This window comes from Mizuhopecten yessoensis, unplaced genomic scaffold (genome assembly GCF_002113885.1).
Source record: "Mizuhopecten yessoensis strain PY_sf001 unplaced genomic scaffold, ASM211388v2 scaffold10639, whole genome shotgun sequence".
Classification (NCBI taxonomy): Eukaryota; Metazoa; Mollusca; class Bivalvia; order Pectinida; family Pectinidae; genus Mizuhopecten; species Mizuhopecten yessoensis.
This window is the reverse complement of record NW_018408647.1, coordinates 438,829-463,371: the sequence shown is the minus strand read 5'-3', so window position 1 is coordinate 463,371 and position 24,543 is coordinate 438,829. Positions and strand designations below refer to the sequence as shown.

Sequence of the window (24,543 nt, the reverse complement as noted above, 5' to 3'; positions counted from 1 at the left end):
GTACGTTCTTCTGTTGATCCCACTCTTTCTGCCTTCTCGGGTACTGCTGACTGTCCTTCAGAACTTTCACATCTGCTGCGAGTTGTTTTACTATAGTTCTACTTTCCTTCATTCCCCCTTCCTCAGATGAAATGGTATCAACAGCTGCTTTGGATGTAGCTACAGACTTCTTGAAATCAGACTTATCAGGTTGTCGTTGATTATAATCCTCCTCAAAACGACGAATAGCTATCCGAAGCTCATCAAATTCCTTTATCCTGTCAACTATATGTGCTGTAATATCCTTCAAGGGAGCGCGAAGTCCCTGCCACAACATCGTACACAGCATGCTATTAGCCTGGGTTACATCCACTTGTCCTCCCTCTACAGCTTTATATAGTAGTGTCTCCAGTCTACAACTCCAGGATGATACACTCTCATCTACATCTTGTCGAGCACTGTAAAACTTAGCTAAGTACATCTCAGTCTTCACTACAGCACCATAAATACTGTCCATCTTTGTTAAAACATGTCCAGTGGTGACGGATGCTGGCAATATAGACCTCACTCTTAGTGCCTCTCCCTTCAAAGAGCTTCGGATGGCTTGAGCCACTGCATGTTCTGGATGTCCTTCCTTGATAATGCACTCCACCTCCTTTCTCCACACCTCATAAGGAACATCCTTCTTGTCTTTATCTCCTGAAAAGTGTGATATCTTGGGGAAATGTTGAATAGCAGATGTGGTGTACTGTGTATGAAGTTGAGTCTTGATACCAGCCTTGCTATCCTCATTTTCCTCATCCTGTTGTTCCTCTGATGACTGAACATGATCCTTCATCCAAGTCTGGAAATCTTCTAGAGTATCAAGTTTGGGCTTAATCTTCATCGTCTTGAAATGTGCAAGCAACATATTCGCCTCATCCTGAGTCATCTCCAAGTCCGACATGATGAATGAAGTTACACACAATGCACAGAAATAAACAATGAGCATTAATAATTACAAGTATGATGATACTAATAGCAGAAGTAAGAAAAAATAAACAAATTTGATGCTGAAAAGTAAAAGTTCAAATCTAAAAATTAACAAACATTCAATGCAATGACTCTATACTAATACACATGTAAACAGAAAAGCCCAAAAACAAATACAATGACACAAACAACAGACAAACACACAATAAAGGAAATATAAAATATATCCAGGCAAACCGCAGTAATATCACAGCTACATTATCACAGTATCATATGACACAGGCAAATACCAAATAAAATTAAGAAAAAACACAACTGAATAAGTTCAATAAATCAACAGATTCAACCAAATCACAATTAAGTAAACCTGCTCAGAAAATATCACAAATGCACAAAAACTGTCAAACTAAGTCACAGTCATGTCAAATGTCACTAAGAAGACACAGAGTTAGTATTGTGCAAGGTTTAAATGTAAAAGGAGAAATATATATATATATATATATATCGGAGAAAAAAAATCAAAAAAATATTTAACGTATATCAGAAAAAAAAATCTATGCAAAAAAAATATGAAAAAAAAATCAAAAAAATCCACCTATGGTTTATTTTTTATGAATGTATTCACATATCAATAAAGTTAACCAAAGAATCAATGTACAGACAAAAAACGAAACAAACCTACAACCTCATTATCATAAATAAATAGGACATGCTAATTCAACATTTCATCTTATACTCATGCATGGTATATATAGTCACCTACAAATATTTCACACGTAAAGGTGACAAAATTACAGAATACAAAAGAAAATAATGTTGTTGTTTTATGAAAGTCAATGTCTTTAATTCCGGAATATCCCTAGAAGATAATGGTACAGTCAGTTCATAAATACCTGGTCTTTTCTGCCGAGAATATTACACTTTTTTTGAAACATGGGCGGCGCCATCTTGGGAAAGTCAGTATCCGTAAAATGATTGGACTCAGCGAACACAAACACACTGAAGAAATATATCTCCATCACAGGAGCGCTTGAAACAAGCGACCTTGACCGGGTCGGTCACAACCGGAAGCACACATACGTGGTCACGTTCTGCGCATGTTAAAGGCACAGGTTCTGGTACAAACAATATCTGCGCTGATTTCCTCACTGGAGGCTCCAATGTAGCGGGGTGGTTTTACAAATAACCAAGAGTTCTTTGAGATTTATGTTTATTCCATTTCCACAGCACAGATATAACATGGTTCAATATCCTAGTGTATAGGTAGATACATATACATTACACTCTGTAAACAAACACAAAAGACTACATTTAGCACAACGAATCACAAGTACAATACATATACTAAAGGGACATAACTCTTACAAACTAATTACTGTACTGCCTACTAATTCATACCGTTACAATTACACAGCATACATGGCAATTACTTTACAATAATTTTACAATTATTGTTTCTCAATTATATATCATTACAAATAGTTACATAGTAATCTAATGACCAATTAATCCAAAAGAAATAAGAAAGAAAATGATAAACCTAACTTTAACAACTAAAGTTAGAATATAACTTTCATGGAAATATAAATTACTTAAAATGTACATATCACGCACCTGTGTATGGCACAGAGCCAGGAATTAGGAAACCGATGCCATCAAAAGAGCGAAGCACTTAGTACTGAATTATTCGATCTATAAATAAAATAAAACCATTCTCTTAAAACTGGTAAATGTCAATATACAGATATATATACTTTAGTAAACATTATTGTTCTTCCTAGTGTAATGATAGTCATGAGGATTCAAACATGAAATACACTAAATATAAGAAATACATATTACTTGGTCAATTCTTTAAACCTCACATAATTATAAATAAATTCCATTTAACAATTATTTAGAAACTACCAATTTATTTAAATTAACTAGAATCCTAGTCAAATTAGCTTTAACTTTGAAGAAATTATCAATATTAGATAATAGAGAAAACTTACTGTCAAAAGATGTATGTGTCGGTGTCCAAATCAACATGTCTGCTCTCTTACAAAATCTTTCACAAAACTGACACAATGAAATCCCGCCAAAAGTGACCAATACAAGACTGACCAATAGAAACAGAAATCTATACAAAATATCTGACCAATGAAAATAGACTATAAACAATAACATACTGGACCTTACATAACCACTCCATAGGATACTATACAGGCAAAGACAGGTAGACATCACAGGTAAGGATCACACCACAGGACATGTACGTCATAATATCAACACATATAAATAACATACTGGGCACAACATAGAATTACACAGAGTATTTAATTAATATAAAATACAATAAAATATGACTGCTACATAAACAGATTATGATTATACTGCATACTATCTGCAATGTCACATACTAATTACAACAGGTTTATATGTGCTTTTAATACACAATATACATCTTAAGTTAAATTAAATGATATATTGCCATGTATATTGAAAGGTGCATGCAGGACTTCGGAACTACTCTGGAGAAGGTATTATTTAACCATCCTGTTCATGGGGTATCCTCTGTATGTACCAAACTATTTTTTTCACACTATCAGATAACACGTTATATATGCAATATTAGTGTTAGTTTATTATTATAATATATTATATTATCATAATATACCTGTGCCAGGCCGAAGTGGGCTTGTACCGTGTGTTTTGCTTTTTTATCCGGATATTGTCAGCCATCTTGGATTTTGAAATTTTCCAATACCAAAGCCAATTTATTGTCAAAGTATATAATATCAAAAATCTGAATTTTCTTTCAACTAACCGATATATTCTCGTTCTTCATTTTTGGCGAAAAAGGTGAAAAATAGGCCAAATTTAAAAATGGCCTCAATTTTTTTCCCCGAAGGGAATCTTTCCGGACATTTTTTTCTTTCATACTAGAGACATTGATGAGTTGAAATCAGAAGAGTTTGATAACATAGTATTTTTTCCCTAGATCACCCTGAAACGGACCTATTCCACCGACCTAAATTGACTTTGCCGAGAGTTACCCGTACTTCTGACTATAACAACATTAGCATGGTCATCTTCGAGGTAGAGTTTGATGTAGCATCATCGGTAAACAGTTCGGTACTTCTTGTATACTCTTAATACAGCTTGACAAAGGGACCAGTCGGTCTAATAATAATAATAATGATAATAATAATAATTCAAGGTTCTTATATACCGCTCTATCACAACCTAGTTCGCAGTTCGTCTCAAAGTGGTTCACAAATTATTATCCGTGGTTATATGGCCTTTGCAACCAGCCAATATCTTTCTCAACTCCCTGAGGAGCGTACAGCCGGTGCTGCCATTTCGGCGCTCACAGCTAGCATTCAACAATTCTAGCACTGCCCAACCACGTACTCACTTACAGCTGAGTAGACTGGAACAAGAGCGGTAAAGTATCTTGCTCCAAAACACAGTGCTGTGCCGCGACTCGAACCCGCAACCCTTCGGTCACGAGCCAGCGTCCTACCACTAGACTAGGGCGCCTCCTCTTGAAACGTTGACCCAAGTTTTATTCCGTCTTTGCATATTGCAGAGGTATCTTCTCTGTTTGTGTGAGAAAATTACGCCGTTTTCTCAAAAATTGATGACGTAACTCTCACAAACCAATGACATAACAATCAATACCTGCTCACAAGAGCAGATAACTCTGCAATACGCAAATACGGAATACGTATATTGCGTGTGTATAAAGTAAACTGTGACGTTATACTCATACTTGCTTCAGACGATATAAATGATTTATGACAACGTCAGGAACACTGGGTTGTTCACTTTTGGAATATTTAAACAAACCGCAAGTCTTGTCGCAAACCGTCATAAAGGTTATTTTCTTAAAATGAAGAAAATGGGTTTTTTATCAGAAATGAAAAACCATAGATGTTATCGCACATTTCTGTGATGAATAATGACTTGTTCCATCAGTCAAACGTTCTAAACGCTTTTTACTTGTTGTTGAAATAATATTTTTCAAACATTAATACTACTGTTGACTTTCTTCGTTCATTTAATGTTACTCAAACAAACGCTTTTATTAATTTTAGCAAAACACTGAGTTGTAGAACAGTTGTTTGAATTTATTTCATATTTTTGCCACCAGTTCCCAACTCTTCATAACACGCCTTCGTAAAATATAAACTCATTAGTTTAGGCACCATGTAGAAGAAACATTATCTGGTTATTGACCGTAGATGAAATAAACGCAATTCCCAATGGTATGGCTTCTGAAATGACTCAAACTATCTTTGAAATCAGATATGTATCAAATAATGACTGAATCACACACAGAACTATTAAGATTAAGATGTAGGCGCTCTAATATCATTTCACATGCAACAGTTATAATCACCTGTAGGGTTGAGAAACGTGCAGTTAGGTAATGAAATAGTGATGCCTTGTCGACTTCACGTAATGTGCATAAAACAGAACTGTTCGTTACCTTCAGGAATCGGTTTTCTCATTATAATCCTCGTAACACTTATTCCACTGAATGTAATTGCTGTTCGTGTATTAAACGCATTAAGGCAGACAGAAGTGGGAAAAAAAAAAACATTATTGTGATTTCGCTTTTACTGCACTTAATGATTTAAGTCTTGTACAGCTGTACAACGGCATTTTCAAATACACATACAACTTGTGTACATGTATATAGAAAACCATTCGGGGAGATGTACATGGAAACACATGTGGAATTACAAGGAACAAAGACTCGTATTCATGAAGCCGTTCTCATGCTCAAGCATGGATTTTGAGCTCAAGCCTAATTTCTTGTTCTGGTTATAACTCGATAAATAAATTATATTTTGTCAATGATTTGGAAACATAGTGAAGAAACTTATAGCCAAATACTGTTTTCAGTGTTTACATTTGACTTTTTGATCGTTTGACATGATCTAAGCGAGTTACCAGAAAGTTGGTTTGAGCACAGATTTCATGCTTGAGCATGAGAACGGTTTCATGAATACGAGTCCAGGACCCGTATTCATGAAACCGTTCTGTGCTCAAACCAACTTTCTCGTAACTCACCTTAATCATGTCGACGATCAAAAAGTTAATCCATGTCTCATATATTCTTAAATGTATCTTTCATGTATCTTCATACTTAAAACCTGCCGAATCTCATGATGAAAGCTCATTACAAAACGGATAAAGACAACAGGAACTAAGAAGACATTTTAACACACGACAATATGTCACGAATACATATTAGAGAGGAAAAGTGATAAGTGTCTCGATGACTACGTGTATTGAACGGCTTTGTTGAATTAAGAACTAACGTTATAATGATATAGAGTGTTATTTGCTGTATAAGTCATCTATTATCTGACACGCTCTTGATTCTATGACACAAAATCACATGGGAATAACTAACCGCATCATTATTCTGTTACGAACCTAAAAGCGAATAATAAACCAACTCAATAATAGACGTTTCCAAGGACACGTAAGTCAAGACAACCGCTCGCGAAGGCAAAAACAGCAGTTCACCTTTTTATACCAAAGAGAACTCGACAAAACATTTTTGTTATCTATAGATTAAACGGGGTATATTTCAAATCAAATAGAGATGTATTTTAATTGTTACATAGACATCTATTTATGTATAAAGAATATCTTTGAATAAAAATATATTTTAAGGCAGTGGGGAGACTTTGAAATGAAACATACATATCTAACATATTTATATTAAAGCCTTATATGTAATCATCATTTGATGCGTTGAGAACTGTTTGTATGTAAAAAGTTTCATTAAACATGCTTACAGTAAAAAGATGATAATATATAGTTTGTATTGAGATAAACATATACTATTTTTAGAAATATTTATGTCTGTAAGTAAAATATCTCTTCGAGGTTCAACCTGTGGTTTCAGTATAGTTGGATTATGACGAAGTTGACAGCGGTGACAGTGCGATGTTAAGAAAGTTCAGTAAAAATTCTCAGTACAAAATCAACCATTGATAAGGAGTTGTGTCAATCACTAAAATACAGTAACTTATCAACAGTCATGCTCTCTATAATCTATCGGAACATGCGATGTAGTATTGAGACCAAAACCCTCGATAAAGCACACGCGTCCCCGGTCGATGCATTAAAGTCTCTCTTTTACAGATATTGCAGAGATTTCAGTATGTGTCTACGGATATCGTCGTCCACTGAACAATCCTTCGTCGTCTACAGGTCGAATTGTTCTGATGGAAGAATAATACATGCCTAAATATAGGTCTCTGTCCATATTAGTATTTACTTTGATGAATGATACAAAGTCACTTTGGTCATTGATAATGTGTACTTGATACGATTGGTTGGAAATCCCGGCGGCGCCGCCGCTACCTCGTCAAACGTTATTGATTAGCAGGTTTTGTGTAGCCATGGCATCCTACCAGATTATTCAGCCCAACAGTGCGTTCTGCTAACACCATTGTTGACACCCGACATATTGGCAAGATGAAAACGTTATAAGTTATCATTTCTTTCTGATGATTTTGTCAGTTATGATGTTCCATGGGTGAAGTTCATCTACAACAACAGAAATATTAAAATATATTTTTTGTGGCAAATTACTAAGAATGTTTACGGCGATTTCAGAGAATTTATTATAACTCAAATAAACAAGCAAATGGAAAGTACAGAAACCAATTAATTAAGAATAACTGCGTTCCGTGTTTGTTTGTGTGTGTTTTAACACAACCTTTTTTAATCGTATCTTCTAGGGTAAACCGGGCCCTGCGGCACAGACACCTATCGGTTCAGTGTACAAACATGTTGTTAAAGTCTTGCATTTATCTTTACATTGGAGGTATACCGTACGTTTTCTGCTCTGTCGAAATACGGATTTCGATTGTGTGTACGCTATTTAAAAGTTTTGCTATTTTGAGGATTTCAATTGCATTTTTCATGTCCCGTTTTACCAATTTTTCAGTTAAGAGGCAAGTGAAAGAGTCGGTCGTTATGTAGGTAGTCAGGATATGGATAGTCTACCCTGGTCTGCAGAACTGGCTATAAAAACCTCAGCAAAGCGTCGGTTCGGACTTCTGTTCCCCACCTTCTGATAGAATATCTATTTCCCACATACATAATATATATTCTAGACTCTTTCAGTATAGTCTACATTGACTCTTCGAGCGACATACAGACTTTGTAATGTAGTCTTAGATACAGTGACAACACGATGTGTTTTTTTAATAACGGGGATTAGAACATATACTTAGCAGATTATGAAACGCTCTAATGTGACTTTAATTGGTGTAGAAAGTGGCGTCTTAATATCAACAAGGACAATTTTGTATACCGATTGGTACCGTCAATTTCGCCTGTCGATTAACAGGCGATGCTGATAGAACACTGTCAACGCTTAATGTCCTAAGGATGATATTCGGAAATTCCGTATTTGCTGGAGGAACGTGTCCAAATTCCTTTTTTTTAAATTTCCATTCGCGCAATTCATTCGCGAATCTCCCCTGATTGTACGGAGGAAGGATATAACCGTTGTACTGATAGTTTAATTCTCTTGTTTTTACATCAACCCAGCTTACACTTTACATGTCATTATTTCAGAGATATAGTGCCTCTGAAGACTGAAGGGACGAACGGCGGGCTTGAATGATACGGTTAATGACGTCTAGAGCTACCATGGGATGTCGTCTGCTGTCCAGATCGACGACACCAGCTGGTGTGTCCAGTGTTTTACGAATTGCTGGGTATATCTGCATGCTCATCCGTTAATTGGACTTTCATTCAAGATCATTCAAGTCCACGTATTTAATATAAATTGGAAATTCGATTAAGCCATTCGGAACATTGATGAAGATGAAGCTGAACAAGTGGTCCAGCCATTTAATATTAAAAGTAAATTGATAACTGTTCTTACGATGACAATACGTCAAAGACCTGCGTCCTGAAGTAGTAGTTGGAAGGCCGAATGGATGCCGTAGGAACGCCATAACAGCCTGGGAGCTGACCAAGTGTATACGTCTGCAGATCGTCAAGACAATATCGTTCTAGCCAGTGACAGAGTTCCGTGAAAGTGGTTAAATAGATAGACGTGTGAGACAAATCATTTCTGTGTTACACAAAAGCTTGATCCCATTGTGCTGGTGGCCTACAGCTGTTCTAGACAGTACGAATGCGATGACTGTAGTTTCCGGTACAGGATCGATAGACCGGGTCCTTCGGGATACTACAACTCGGCACCTCTTAGTGGTTCCGGAAATGGCAAATCATCTCCAATGGCGGATTTGTTCAATCCGATACCCAAAGCTGTCAGATATCGTTATAAATATATCTGTTATTTATTTCGTTTCTGGACCAAGAAACTTGCCAGAGGAATCACAGAGCCCATATACAGCCACTGGTGACAGTCTACCGGACATTTCTGTTGTATAAGGTCAACAATGACAGTAAAACGAGGCCGATGATGCCCTGTAGGCCCTGGTTGTCGGTGAATGTAACATATCAAAATGTACAGGGAATTCAGGCGAGCAGGGGGTTTAATTTTCCAAAGAGTCCATAAGTGGATTTATGGTGAGAACGTTTACAGGCAACGATGTCATCGTCTGTGAGCTCGTACTCTGTTTACCTAGCCCGCCATCAATTTCTCTCTGGTTTTGTTTTTTTTTTTGAGAAAATTAGAAATTAAATAAACCTTGTTATTTGAAACAAAAAATATTACAACCATCTATGGATATCGTTGTCAAAAGAGTGGGTTTCACAATCCCTTATAACGTTTCCTTTAAAATGCATTGCAACCATGATTAAAGTAATTATACGGGGGACGTTACAGCTGATAGTAGTATTGTTGTGTTATCTTGTATAGTAAAAACTGATGTTGATTTATTGATGTAGGAAAGTTGAAGGTGTTAGGTAAAAACTGTCCTCCTCATCGCCCTCGTCTGTGTCTGCTGTCTCTATGTCAAACGAAAACCACGGAGAAGGGCAAGTACAGTTTTCAGTGTTTTATTGTACATGTACCTATTCTTATATGAAGCTTTCAATTGAGTTATGAACATAGATTATATATAATTTTTCATTGTTTGGCAAATGGTTGCTTTTTTAAGTATCAGTATAACCTTATCATAGATAAACTGCTTGACGTAAATACATTTTTGACATGGATAATATAAACATTAGTTTTACGATAGAAAATAATTATGTAGCATTCTTGGTAATACCAGAATTTCTTTTATCATTTAGGTGAATTGTATAATGATCATAAGAGAATTGAGAATTCAATGCTATTTCACAAAATGTACAAGGGTTGTCTGATTGGTCACTCACATAACATGACTTTGAAACTCTTCAGACAATTATGTACAAGTAGTTATGCTTCATCACGTACCGGTTGACCTAAACTTCATAGTGGGGCACCTTTTACATCTGGTTTTTGGACAGTAGTTCACCGTAGTTCTGATGTTGCGGTCGCTACACTGACATTTTAACTAACTGGTGAGAGAACGCAGGTAACCAAAGTAATGTAAGTATTTCGACGATTGAAAATAAAAAGATTAAATGAACAAAAGAAAGCGATAAATGTGGTTAACTTTTAAAAATTATGAGAGTGCAAAAGATTTAAACGCGGAAAAAAAATCAGGAAGGAAATCACAATGCTGCTCAACTGTAGTCCTATAAGAAATGGGAAAAGGAACCCCTAAACCCTAGTATTGACCATAACAAAACAAAGAAGGAGGGAAAACCAGGGCCTCTGTAAAGGTCAGCGTATCCTAGAACGATGTGTTGAGGTAACTGTTGGATCACGTGACAGTTAATAATGATTGTAGGCTTAGAGAAGTGGGTCATCCTGGAAGACATAACCTTCTCTAATCACGGAACAAGAATTAAAGTATCTTTTTGCATTTTGCGTTTTTTTAAACATAGAAGGCGTATTTATGTCAAACCTTCTTTGTCGATCGCGGAAGACGACTTTTATCACAATTCTTCTCTATTCAGCATAGGAGACACATTCATGTCATAGTTTTGTCTTTAAATACGGAAGACATGTGAAGTGAATTCTCGCGGTGTTTTAGCACCGAAACAGGACTTTCAGTATATAAAGTGTCTAAAAGGCAAATGGATGCGTTTTATTTCAGCATATTGAGCAACAACAACTAAATGTTTGCTGTTGAACAAATTATCAACAAAACTATAAGCTGTGTGATACTAGTCTATTGATGATAATGAATCGCTTCAACCACATACTCGATATCACATAACGACATTACTGTTATGTAGTTTATTATAGTGGCTCATTTCTATGCTTGTCATATTATTCTGAGGATAAAAATTTCTCAATCATGTTACTGGCCAACAAAATTGCAAAACAAAAATATCCCCGCGGAAATATTTCTTGCTTTACAGTCTTTCTCCTCGTTAGTCATTGAAGGTTAAAGTAACGTCACAGGTTTTTTTTCTTTTGTAATCATGAATGACAAGTAACATAACGGATTATTTTCTTTTGTAATCATGAAGGACAAATTAACGTCGAAGTTTTTTTCTTTTGTAATCATGAATGACAAGTAACGTCAGAGGTTTTATTCTTTTGTAACCATGAATGAAAAGTAACGTCACAGTTTTGTTTTCTTTTGTGATCATGAATGACAAAGTAACGTCACAGTTTTGTTTTCTTTTGTAATCATGAATGACAAAGTAACGTCACAGGTTCTTTTTCTTTTATAATCATGAATGACAAAGTAACGACACAGTTTTGTTTTCTTTTCTGATCATAAATGACAAAGTAACGTCACAGTTTTGTTTTCTTTTGTAATCATGAATGACAAGTAACGTCATAGTTTTGTTTTATTTTGTAATCATGAATGTCAAAGTAACGTCACAGTTTTGTTTTCTTTTGTAATCATGAATGACAAGTAACGTCACAGTTTTGTTTTCTTTTGTAATCATGAATGACAATTAACGTCACGGTTTGGTTTTATTTTGTAATCATGAATGACAAAGTCACGTCACAGTTTTGTTTTCTTTTGTAATCAGGAATGACAAGTAACGTCACATTTTTGTTTTATTTTGTAATCATGAATGACAAAGTAACGTCACAGTTTGGTTTTCTTTTGTTATCATGAATGACAAGTAACGTCACAGTTTTGTTTTATTTTATAACCATGAATGACAAAGTAACGTCACAGTTTTGTTTTATTTTGTAATCATGAATGACAAGTAACGTCACAGTTTTGTTTTCTTTTGTAATCATGAATGACAAGTAACGTCACAGTTTGGTTTTCTTTTGTTATCATGAATGACAAGTAACGTCACAGTTTTGTTTTCTTTTGTAATCATGAATGACAAGTAACGTCACAGTTTTGTTATATTTTTGATCATGAATGACAAGTAACGTCACAGTTTTTTTTCTTTTATAATCATGAATGACAAGTAACGTCACAGTTTTGTTTTATTTTATAATCATGAATGACAAAGTAACGTCACAGTTTTGTTTTATTTTGTTATCATGAATGACAAGTAACGTCACAGGTTTTTTTCTTTTATAATCATGAATGACAAAGTAACGTCACAGTTTTGTTTTCTTTTGTAATCATGAATGACAAAGTAACGTCACAGTTTTTTTTTTTCTTTTGTAATCATGGGTGACAAAGTAACGTCACAGTTTTGTTTTCTTCTTTAATCATTTAAAGAAAATAAAAGTAACCGTTTGTTTTCTTTTGTTATCATAAATCACAAAGTAGTGCCACAGTGATTTCTTCTTTAGTCATTTAACGTAATAGCTTGTTTTTGTTTCGTAATCATGGATGACAAAGTAGTGTCATAGTTTTTACCTTCTTTAATCATAAAAGACAAAGCAATGTAATATACGTGTGTACTGTAATGACTATACTGAAAACGTACAGAATTAATTAATTCATTAAAGCTGGTTATACTTGTGAGCTGTACATATTAAAGAAGATTGTCAAAAACTTTTACCCACCACCAGCTCCATGATCCGGATGTTCATTTACTGTAAATAGACTTATTTAATTGATAATGGTCCGTATTTGAGAACACCAATTTGGATGTTAAGTCCTTTTCACTGACTTGCTGATACGATTTGATATTAGGCTATGTTTATAACAGGATGGGTGAACATGTTATTGCTCTGTAACTTCTCGAGAATCTCAATAGGTCGCTGATCCGGTGTCACTTGATGGCTTAGCGAGACAGACAACAAAAACAGCGGTGATACATTTGACGGTATGTACAGTGTTTTGATGCAATATTTTTCAATATTTCCTTGACCGATAGTAGGGGAAACATTCGTACGTAACATCGTCCAAGTGTTTTTGTGACTTCCGTCATCTAAAAGCCGTAATATTGATATTTGTTTTGAACGCGATACCTGTATTAAGGACTATGAGCTGTCAGTCAAGCGAGACATCGAGCCAGGTAAACACACCTGTGTCGGATGAGTTCATCACGCACGATCAGTCAACCGCATACACTACACCTGGTTTGTCAGCCAAACGAACCATTGCTTTAATCTCACCAGATAACTTTGTTCAAACGGATCCAAAATGGCTACTGCCTTATGATTCCCCTCCTGGTGGTCTCAGCATTAACTACACCAGGCCTCGGACCGTGTGTGCGAACTTTCCGACGCAATTTTTGAAGCGATGTCCAAACTAACCTTTGTAAATCATCTGGTCCAGTAACTGGTCAAGCCGGTCTCCGATGCTCTTTCTGCAGTAATTTCAAACTCTGTAGCACATGAAATAAATCCCCAACTAGAGCCAAAAATAAAACACTTCCGAGAAGAAGTGTAGAACTTAAAATTAACGTGTTGATAATCTAGTGTCAGACAATATGAAGTCTGTGACTTCGTCAGTGGGTACGCTGGAGCGAAACATTACAGCCCTCCATGAAACCATCACCCGATTGGGAAAATCCATCGAGACCAGGAAGCCGAGCTCGAGGAATCGGCCCAATATTTTTTTTTGAATTTTTCAATGTACAGGTCACCGCGAAATTTGCTAGAATCAGTCCGCGGTCTTTGTCGCACAAAACTTAATGTTAATGAGTCGCTTAAAGACATATATCGCTGCCACCCCATCGGCTCCGTCAAATTTGGGGAAAACCACGCTGATTGCTCGTTTTGTCAGAAACTCTGATCGGCAAAATGTTTGTGTGACAAAAAACTTTTGAAGGGTAACAAGGATGGAACGATGGTCGTTGAGGCTCTCACCTAATTCCGTCAGCTTGTGGTAAACGATCTAAACAAACTTCGCTATCCTCCAGACGAAGCCAGAATCTACGAAAAGTCTCATAAAAGCCTCCTCTGACAACGTCTGTCTGATTCCCGGCTACAAGGACATGAGAAGCCAGGAATCGTAGTTGTTTAGCTTGTAAATGAATTCGACAAACATTCACACTGACATTAAGTTAAATGTAGTGCAAACTGAATTCAAAACTCACAATAATGTACATGTATGTTGTAAATAACGATATCGACAAAGGATAAAGTTAATTGGTATTTTCAACCCAAGTGATTTTGCTTCGTCAAGAAAAAAAGTATATATGGTTTGTTTTTTTGTTTTTTGTTTTGTTATACATGTACCACAAGGATGTTCAGTTTTATGTCTCTTGTCGTAAAATTGATAATTGGCTAACACGTGTTATATTTTGAAGTCATGAAAAAACGATATTATTCAGTACCTGTCTTTTGTCACCGCATGTAGTCATTTATTGTAGTTTACTGTTCCGAAATTACTAAATGGCAGTTAACGATATTTGTTTTTAAGTTTTGAACTGAGTTATCAGTGTTATGACATATCAAATTCAGGGTTGAAAACTGGCTGTTAAATAACATTATAAAATTAATTCCAAAAATGTGATACCTAATCATTTATGGTTATGTTTTTGTTAAGTTAGAAAATGACATTCTGTCGACATTAAGTACTGATACAGTTGTCAAGTGTATACACTTCAAAGTAGGCGTCACTGTTTACAAAATTATGAAATGTCAACAGTACTAAATACTTATTTCCACGTCATAAGTATCATTCTGTCGTCGTTAAGTACTGATAAATGTTTCAAGTATTGGTGCACTATCATATGTGGGCGTTATTGTTTACAAAATAACATAACTGTACATAAAGATATTTTTTAAAGACACTTAACATTTGATTCTAAATTTGTCATTCGATGGGATATAAGAACAGTAAGAACATAGCAGTATGTCGTATTGATACTTTAAGTAGTAAATAATAACTTTTGTCGTTGTTCAATTAGTATACATTTTTAAAGTATTGTCATTATGTTTCGTTTTCATTAAATTTTAAACGACAAATATAGTATGTTCATAGTAGTATTTGCATAGTCATTATAAAACTATGCAGTAATTAACATGTAACCTCAGTTTGTGAAATCATAAATTGTTGGTTGAGACCTGGTTGTCACACGTGTATTTTTTTTAATATAATATCTGGTAATAGTTTCAACCAATTTATACGTCATTTATGTTTTGTAAGTACTATTCCATTAAATGATTTCCTTTTTCAAGCTTCAATGACAGTAAGGTTTTTGCTCTGTATTAGTATCATATAAAATGTTTAATTAAAGATTGTGTTAACAAGTTTCCTGAAATACAATTATGCTGGTTCAAAAATTTGCTCACAATATTAAATCAAGATGTGTTTACCAATTTTCGGAACTATGATTTTATGCATCCTCGATATCCGGGAGTTACGCTCACTTTCGCTTTCTACACCCTTGGAATATATCATAGCAAAAATGAAGGCATGCGGCTAGCTTTATGATTGGTGTCAGGTAAAGAAAATCTGACCAATCATAAGGCTGATAATTGTCCTTTCAAGATTTCAAAGGAGCGATGCCCGACTTCAAAGCCTGTCATTTTTTACCGTTACGTGACTGCGAGAGTCTGTTGATGTACATCAAAGGACCAAAGTAGTTTCCTTGTCTCATCGTCATTGGTGCTACACATTGAGCCTTCATTTTTGCTAGCGGTGCAGAGAGCGAATGTGAGCGTAACCCTTGATATCGAGGATGCACTTCTGCTCCAGCACATGGATGTTGAATCCAATCCCTGCAAGACACTTGGGAAACTTTCGATTTTTCATGTAAATATTAGAAGTTTTTGCAATGAGTTTGATTATATAGAGGACATAGCTAGTATGTATGACATTAAATGCCTGACTGAGACAAATTTGGGCGACCAAGTATCTACTGAAGAATAACATATAGCCGGTTTTCATGAACCCTTTCGACAAAACAGAAACTTTCCTGGGGGTGGTTAATCATTCTTTCTTAATAATTTACTGACAATATGTCGCTTACAAGCTATAGAATACCCGGGTTATAAAGTCATATGGATACAAACTAATTTGGCCAGATCAAATCTAATAATTGTTACAGTCTATCGACCTGATTACCCTTTTAATCCTTTTCTGGCAAAATTTAAAAACATCTATTGATAGTTCATTGGATATCTCTCAAAATGTAGTTATTGTTGGCGATCTAAACGTGGATTACCTTACTGTTTCCAATAACATGTCCTTATTGATTTTATTAACACATTTCCCTTGAAAAACGTTATAAATGAACCTACAAGAATTAGTGCATCTAGATCTATTTAACTTGACCCCATTTTACTATCAGACTCACTTAATTGTAAAGAGTTTTTAGTTTAACCTATTGAAAAAATAGTAAGTGATCATGAAGGTTGTATTGTAGTTATTGAATGTACCTATTTTACCAAACCTCTTAACAAACGGAAACTGGGTTATGCAAACGAGCCAACCTCGATATCCAGGGGTTTCGCTCACTTTCGCTCTCTGCACCCCTGGAATAGTATTTTTCTGTGCTGGGTTGCATACCTCTTTACATTCAGCGAAAAGTGCGAATGATCTTAACTACTTAGAACTTTAGTGATGTCTTTCATCTGATTTAACCACAATAACAAATTTTTACCATATAAGCTTTTAGTCTCACGTGAAACTTCCGATACTATGCGACTTAACCACTTAACCGCATATTGGTGTCATTACGAGTATGATTTGTTTCCCTAGTCACAGATATATAAAGTTTAAACTTTGTTGTCATGTGACTCAGGATAACCCTGGTTACAAACATATATTGTTGATTTGATACAGATGTCGGATCAGGCCAGACGCGTGGCGGTGATTGGGGCAGGTATATCCGGGCTTTCCACTCTCAGAAGTCTCCTCGCTTCGGATCGGAAGTACATCCCAACATGCTTTGAGAGAGGAAATGACGTAGGCGGGGTATGGCTGTATAACGAGAACACCCACACGGACGAGGACGGGATGCCTGTGTTTACCAGCATGTACCGTGACCTAATGTTAGTACAAATGGTAGTCTTTAGAATAAATACGGTTTCACACCCGTTAATGTATCAGCCAAATACGCAAATACCAGTCTAGGTCCGAAGGCCTGGAGAACTTACATGGATCGACCATGTGGGTGTTCTCCGGTTTCCTCCTAAATTAAAACACCCTTAGCGCAACCTTAAGGGCCAATAAGAGTTATTAATTTACATTGATATAACTTTTTCCCTATAATTATTATAAAATTAATAAAGTTTAATTTCTAATGATATCGACTAAATTATTGTACTCGCATCATATAGGCAAAATATGAATTCAATATTAAATATGTATTTAGGCAATGAAATATCTATTATTTTTTCTATACAATTTAAGATGGGTAATTTCACACTCTATCTTATCAACTATTATTCATTTCTGAAATCGACTGATTGAAACAAAATTAGGTCGATATTATTTAGTCCATATTTCTGTTATAGTAACATGACGTCACTATTTCTTCCATTTTGTCCGCCATTATTGTTCAGTTCACAATTTCAAGAAGCCAGTGGAATATGATACACAAGATAGAAATGTGAAATGTTTTATATATAAAATATAATGACAAAGGGGTGAAACATATTATTTTCAATACATGGAACAAATATCAATAATGAAATAGTCTTCCTTCCATTTTGTGTATATTATACTCTAAATAAAAAGTATGTTTGAATTTTTGATTGATATGGAATCACACAGAAGTAACTTACCAAAGCCGATGATGGAGTTCCCAGAATTCCCCAATACGGATCCGGATACAGACTCGTCCTTCATGCCCAGACCGGAAGTTATGAACTACATCAAACGGTTTACAGAACACTTTGAACTCCGCAAATACATCCTGGTAAATATTTATTTCTTAACATATGTTTTTATTAAACCGAATACTGCATGTATATGTAAAAGTACACATTTATTTAATCATTCATTCATTTAGTTCTGGTGCACAATGTAACACAGTCATAATTAGCATCGTGCATCTTAACTCAATGAATGACTAATTAAACTAATGCTACTTCAAAACGGTGTAACATCAAGCAGAAAAGATATGAAAACTATTATGAACTGTTTTTGCTGAATTGAAAATATGTACATTTTGAATCACATTTTGCAAAATTAGAAAAAATAGAAAAATGTTGTTGGATTGTTAAATGCCATTTATCAATATTTAATCATATCCCGTTAGCTCCATACCTGACTGTGGGCAACTTTTGTTTTATTTGTTAAAACAATTTTTCTTGATGTTGCTCAAAAAATACTATTTAATATAATTTGAAAATGTGTTACATTTCAAGTCGAAAATGATACATAAATACACTTCCTAGACATAGTTCTAGTTTAAAATAAAGGGGTTCATAGTGCCTTCATAATTAAGGGGTTTTACGCATTTGCCCCTCTGTTTCAACAGCTGTTTAGATTATTTGGATTACCAGCGTTTTTTCCCCTAGCATCACCGATGATTCCTAGGAAGACGAATCAACTGTATGCTGCAGTGTAAACCATGTTCGGCTTTCTGTGTGTTTTACCAAATGTTACAGGTGTAATCACATGTCTGAGTGTAACTTTCATCTTGATAGAAGAGATGCCATTCTGTTCCCTACTTTCCTATTACTTACACTCCAAATGCACCTGAGGCTTTTTTATAGATTAAACACCTCTTCTTTGTGTTGCTAAAATTATACTGGACATACCAAACATTGCAAATAGGAGCTTGCAACATTTTAAATTGGTTTAAAAATGCTTTTAAGAGAAAGTGCTTCTAAAATCATCACACAATTTTTTCTCCTCAGACTCACACATTTGTCACCAACGTAAGCCCGAAAAGCGATGAGAGACATCCCGAATGGACAGTGTCCTATTACGACATTCGGAACAAAGAGGAACAGAAGCAGGCCGTGTTTGATGCTGTATTTGTATGCAACGGGTATGAAACTCATTTTCCCCTTTAGATCACCTGACCATTTAATTCGTCTGAAAAATGAATTAACCAGATTAAAAGCAATACTATCCTAAAGGTGCATGATAAGTCATGGTACATCAAAAGGTCCCAACTGTCAGTTTAAGATGACATTATGCGTTTTGGAATTGTTAAATTTCAAGCAGATCTAAATAGATTGTCGGTCTTTTAAAATGTGTTGTCATCATCGAAACGAGTCTGTAATGTATTTAAAGTCTAGTTTCGTAGTTAAAGTTTAGGACATGACTTTCTTCTTATATCATTTCATATTTTCCTTCTGATATGCAGTCATCAACATACACCAAATAAACCGGATATTGACGGAGCAGAAAAGTTCCAAGGGGAGATCACCCACAGCAAAAACTACAGAGTTCCTGAGAAGTTTATAGACAAGAGGGTTGTTATACTCGGAGCCTCCTTCTCAGGGACTGATATCGCTATTGACATATCTCCATGCGCTAAACAGGTACGTACTGTAACTAGGTTTAATTGTATGTCGTCTAAAGCATTGGATTTCTTTCTTTTGTCATTAATGATCAATTGGAAAGGCGGATTCATTGAAGTGATGCAGAGCTTTAAGGCTTCATATTTGAATTACCTTTGTCCAATTTGCACTCATATTTTATTTGAATGCCAACAGCAGCATGATGATATAAGGGCTTCTAAGTTTGTTAAATGAATGTGAATGGCCTACTTTCGGGACCACAGAACGCATATGTATCAAAATCTTTAAATGACTTCTTCTGAATAACCGAGAAGCCTGAGGCAAAGGAGGGTGTTATTTGGTCGGAGATATGTCCGAATGAAGAGCTACCAAGCTTGTTCATATGACCCATTTCCATGGTTTCATGGGTCAAATATGTTATGCAACACTTTATTCGACTTTTCAGAGGTACCAAGTGATCTAGCATAATGATATTTGACCAGACGAATACGGACCTAAAAGACCACTAATTTGTTTAAAAGAATTACCTTGACCCTGTCTTTGTAGGTCACAGAGGTCTAATCTGATAAACACTTTGAATATCATATTCTGAATAACAAAATAATTAGGTTGAATATATTGGGCCGGTAGTAAGCTGGAATTAAAGGCGACCATTTATTCAGAAGATTAGACTTAACCAAGTGTCAGTGTCAGTGTCACTGAATAACAGAAACATATCATTATCAATTTCGCATGTGACATTCTAAGATGAATAACTATTAGGTTTATTATAAAAATTACCATGACATACGCTCTTGATCATGTGTTGAATTTTCTGGAGTAGTAATATTTGGCTCCATACTTTTACACTATAGTAATTTTAACACAAGGCCGTGTAAGCAAAATCAGATACTTACTAGATTACAGTGTATCAATGAGTGATTACGGACAATACTACATTAATAGATCAGTCATGTATGTGTGTCAATGGTGGTGCACTCTTTGAATCTTAGATATCACATGTTCATATGAGAAGGCCTTAAAACCAACCACGTCTTAAACGTCTTGGTTTGTTACATATATATGTCACAATGATAATATATTATCGTGCCCTGCCTATGGTTTGTTACATATATATGTCACAATGATTATAGAGTATCGCTCCCTGCCTATGGTTTGTTTCATATATATGTCACAATTATAATATAGTATCGTGCCCTGCCTATGGGTTGTTACATATATATGTCACAATGATAATATATTATCGCTCCCTGCCTATGGTTTCTTTCATATATATGTCACAATGATAATATAGGATCCTGCCCTGCCTATGGTTTGTTACATATAAAAGTCACAATGATAATATATTATCGTGCCCTGCCTATGGTTTGTTACATATATATGTCACAATGATTATAGAGTATCGTGCCCTGCCTATGGTTTGTTTCATATATATGTCACAATGATAATATATTATCGCTCCCTGCCTATGGTTTGTTTCATATATATGTCACAATGATAATATATTATCGCTCCCTGCCTATGGTTTGTTTCATATATATGGCACAATGATAATATAGTATCGTGCCCTGCCTATGGTTTGTTACATATATATGTCACAGTGATAATATAGTATCGTGCCCTGCCTATGGTTTGTTCCATTTCTATGTCACAATGATGATACTGTATCGTGCCCTGCCTATGGTTTGTTCCATTTCTATGTCACAATGATGATATTGTATCGTGCCCTGCCTATGGTTTGTTCCATTTTTATGTCACAATGATAATATAGTACCGTGCCCTGCCTATGGTTTGTTCCATTTCTATGTCACAATGATGATATAGTATCGTGCCCTGCCTATGCAACTGGTCTGTACTTCCATCCAAACACAATATTGTTTATTCGAATTTGTGCTTATTTCTATCACTCTCGTACTAAATTATGTTTAAAAGGACATCACGCTTCATATATACATCTTGAAAAGCACTATAGTAATATATCAAATATAGGTCACTGTGACCTATATTTTCCGCTTCACTGGCAATGGTCAGATTTCGAGATTAACGCCATTGATTTGGGTAGATTTTATGTTTATTTTAATTTCCATCAAAGAAGGCGTACATGTTCTACTTGTGTATTATTTGTATTATTGCGTCAATATTTCTACAATATTGTATACGTGGGCGACAATGAAAACGAGGCCATTTGCCATGTATCTCCGTTATGTGTCAAACTCAGGACTACAAACTACTAGTCCGGTGTTTTAATGGTTGGGATAAAGGGATACTCTGCCTTGCCGAGTCCATGTGGTTTGTATGCACTTAACGTCCTATAAACCGCTATGGTCATTTAGGGCTAGCCAAGTTGTCGGTTTTGTTTTGTTTTGTTTTTTGTTGTTTTTCCTTTTTTTCTTTTTTTTTTGGAGGGGTGGGGCGGTGGTTACTCGGAGAAAAACACCGACCTGATGCCAGAATTTGGCGACTCCCCCACGTAGGTATCGAAACCGCGACCCAGTGATTAAGGGCTAGTGATCGTATGATCGTAGACGGTCAGATGCCACAACCCTCTCCCGCCAAATCAGTAGCAAGCGACTAGATATTTCACCACTATAATAGTGAACCATTTCAGATATTTTTTTCATTGTATTCACAGATTTTTCTGAGCCATAACAAAGATCGTTTCAAATCTGTTTTCCCTGGAAACATCACTGAAAAGCCGGGGATAAAGCGGATGACTCGTACGACGGTCATCTTCTTGGACGACACCGAGGAGGAAGTAGATGTTTTACTTTTCTGTACCGGATATCGTTACAACTTTCCGTTTCTAGGTGATGACGTCATCAGCGTTACGAACAACAGGGTCATGCCTCTTTATAAGCACGTGGTCAATATAAAATATCAAAATCTATTCGTTATTGGCATTCTTGATCAAGTACCGTTTTTCCCAATGGGACACCAGCTGTCAAGATTTGCCGTCGCCATATTGGATGGTGAAGTCAATCTTCCGTTAGAAATAGAAATGTACGCAGACGCTGAGAGCGATTTTAATGGCAGAAAAGAAAGAGGCGAAAAGGCCCACGCAAGTAAGGATAATGAACGCATATGGAAATTTGATCGAGAGCTGTCTACGTTGGTAGGAATCCGTCCATCATCCAAAGCCTTCCAACTCATCCGTGGTTTTATTTACCACGATATCATGTACAACATAACTACTTTCCGCCGAAGAAAAATTCAAATTTCAGATGACCGGGAATCGTTTAAAGTTTTGAATTAGCAAACGAACAAACCCAAGAAATATCTGTAGTGGAGTCTTTGTACTCCTCTGTTTCAATGACAAGTGTGCAGTGAGGTATAAGAAGGAGACCACTCAACTTTTTCTCTACATATTAAAGTTTGTGTTCTCTCCAATTAAATATCCCACTTAGTGGAGGGTGTATCTAGTTGTCCCTTTATATGTGCGTCAGTCCGTGAATCTTTAATAACAAGTTTGTGGACAAGATATCTCAGGACACTTTCCACAGACAAAATTCAAGTTTTATTATAAATATTACTATACTTCCCTAAGTTTTATAAAAATGCAGAATTTATTTGCTATTTGCATTTTACAAGTACTACCGAAATAGAAGACTAGAAAAGCTGTTAGAAAATAAAGATAATTGATTTGTGATCCTTGAGTGTATTGTTGTCCGCCATGTACAATGAATGTTATACAGCGTACACACATGATCTCTTGTAACATACTTCGTATATCTAGGAGTAATAAAAGTCTTGAAATCTTTTGAAATCTTGTTTTGATATAATTACTTACCTGTATTTCTATAGTATTAGAACAGTGTTAAAGTCTAAAGTTTATTTCCAATAACGTGATCCATGAACTTCACCCGAGATACATAAAGTCTGTTTCTTTTGTTCTATTAAAGGCCGCGCCGTCATGAACAACCATCAGATATCCTTCTTCTGTACAGCTCCGTTTCATATTTGAATTAATGAGATACGTCTTGCGATAGGGGGAATCGAAGTCGTTTTCCTTATATATATGTTGTATTATTATAAGGGCAAAGAAGTGATAACGACAGTACAGACAAAGAAATGTGTCAAATGTTCAGGGTGATCTGCCCCTTTATCAAGACAGGAACATGGAAAGTTACATATCACAACATAAAACAGAAAAAACAGTCACCATGAAACAATAATGCAATACAAAATACATAAACAGAAGTTACTTATTTTGTATTTTCGTCTACTACTTAAGCTGCGACGTCGCTGCTTGTTTGTTAAACTTAATCGTCTGTACTTTGTTGACAAGCACACGGCACAACTTATAAGGGACATGTTGACACCTCTTTACCAGAGGTTCGCGTATATATCAGTATATATGAGTAGCGTAGCTGCCTTAGGCTCGAGTAGGCACGTGCCTACACATAATTTTGTTTCAGTCATGTGTAAATTCAAAATTGTCTTTTCACTTAACTCTTAAAGATTGTACTATATCCGTGATGTTTTAGCATTGGTTACGTACAAAATAACGAAAATATCGGGGGGGGGGGTCTACAGTCAAAAGAGATCTTGTAATACACGTAAGTGAAATAAAACTTCCGGGCTTACATTAAACAATGATAGGTAATACCTCAACGTGAACAAGTTTGTGGTCTGGAAAATTCGAAAAAGCTCAGAGACCCTATCAGAGGATCCCTCTCGCAGTGAAATTATTTTGTCTTCCGTGGCTACCTCAATCTCAAAAAATGTTATTGGCAAAAGAATGTTACACTGTCAAAAGGATCGGACAACAGGCTTAAAGTCTAAATAAGTGGTCTTCCTTGGTGGTATGTATATAT

At 35.6% G+C, this 24,543-nt stretch overlaps 1 protein-coding gene and 1 long non-coding RNA gene across 2 annotated transcripts; one reads left to right on the top strand and one right to left on the bottom strand.

Moving 5' to 3' along the window:
- Positions 1–2,152: 2,152 nt before the first annotated feature.
- On the bottom strand, positions 2,153–3,031 carry LOC110461586. The gene is made up of 2 exons (XR_002464149.1): positions 2,946–3,031; positions 2,153–2,643 (listed from the first exon to the last, which is right to left on the bottom strand). It is a non-coding gene; the product is annotated as an uncharacterized LOC110461586 (long non-coding RNA).
- Positions 3,032–13,113: 10,082 nt separating this feature from the next.
- Positions 13,114–23,457, top strand: LOC110461601 (dimethylaniline monooxygenase [N-oxide-forming] 5-like). Its single transcript, XM_021515140.1, has 6 exons — positions 13,114–13,179; positions 17,094–17,302; positions 18,027–18,171; positions 19,118–19,251; positions 19,573–19,750; positions 22,362–23,457. The coding sequence occupies exons 2-6, from the start codon at positions 17,094–17,096 to the stop codon at positions 22,980–22,982; spliced, it is 1,287 nt and encodes a 428-aa protein (XP_021370815.1). The 5' UTR covers positions 13,114–13,179; the 3' UTR covers positions 22,983–23,457.
- The last annotated feature ends 1,086 nt before the right edge of the window (positions 23,458–24,543 follow it).

Excerpts from the sequence above, each read along its gene's own strand:
- LOC110461601 (XM_021515140.1), top strand. The coding sequence starts at position 17,094 with ATGTCGGATCAGGCCAGACGCGTGGCGGTGATTGGGGCAGGTATATCC. Across the intron at positions 17,303-18,026 it reads AGCATGTACCGTGACCTAAT|AAGTAACTTACCAAAGCCGA; the intron begins GTTAGTACAAAT and ends GGAATCACACAG. Across the intron at positions 18,172-19,117 it reads AACTCCGCAAATACATCCTG|ACTCACACATTTGTCACCAA; the intron begins GTAAATATTTAT and ends TTTTCTCCTCAG.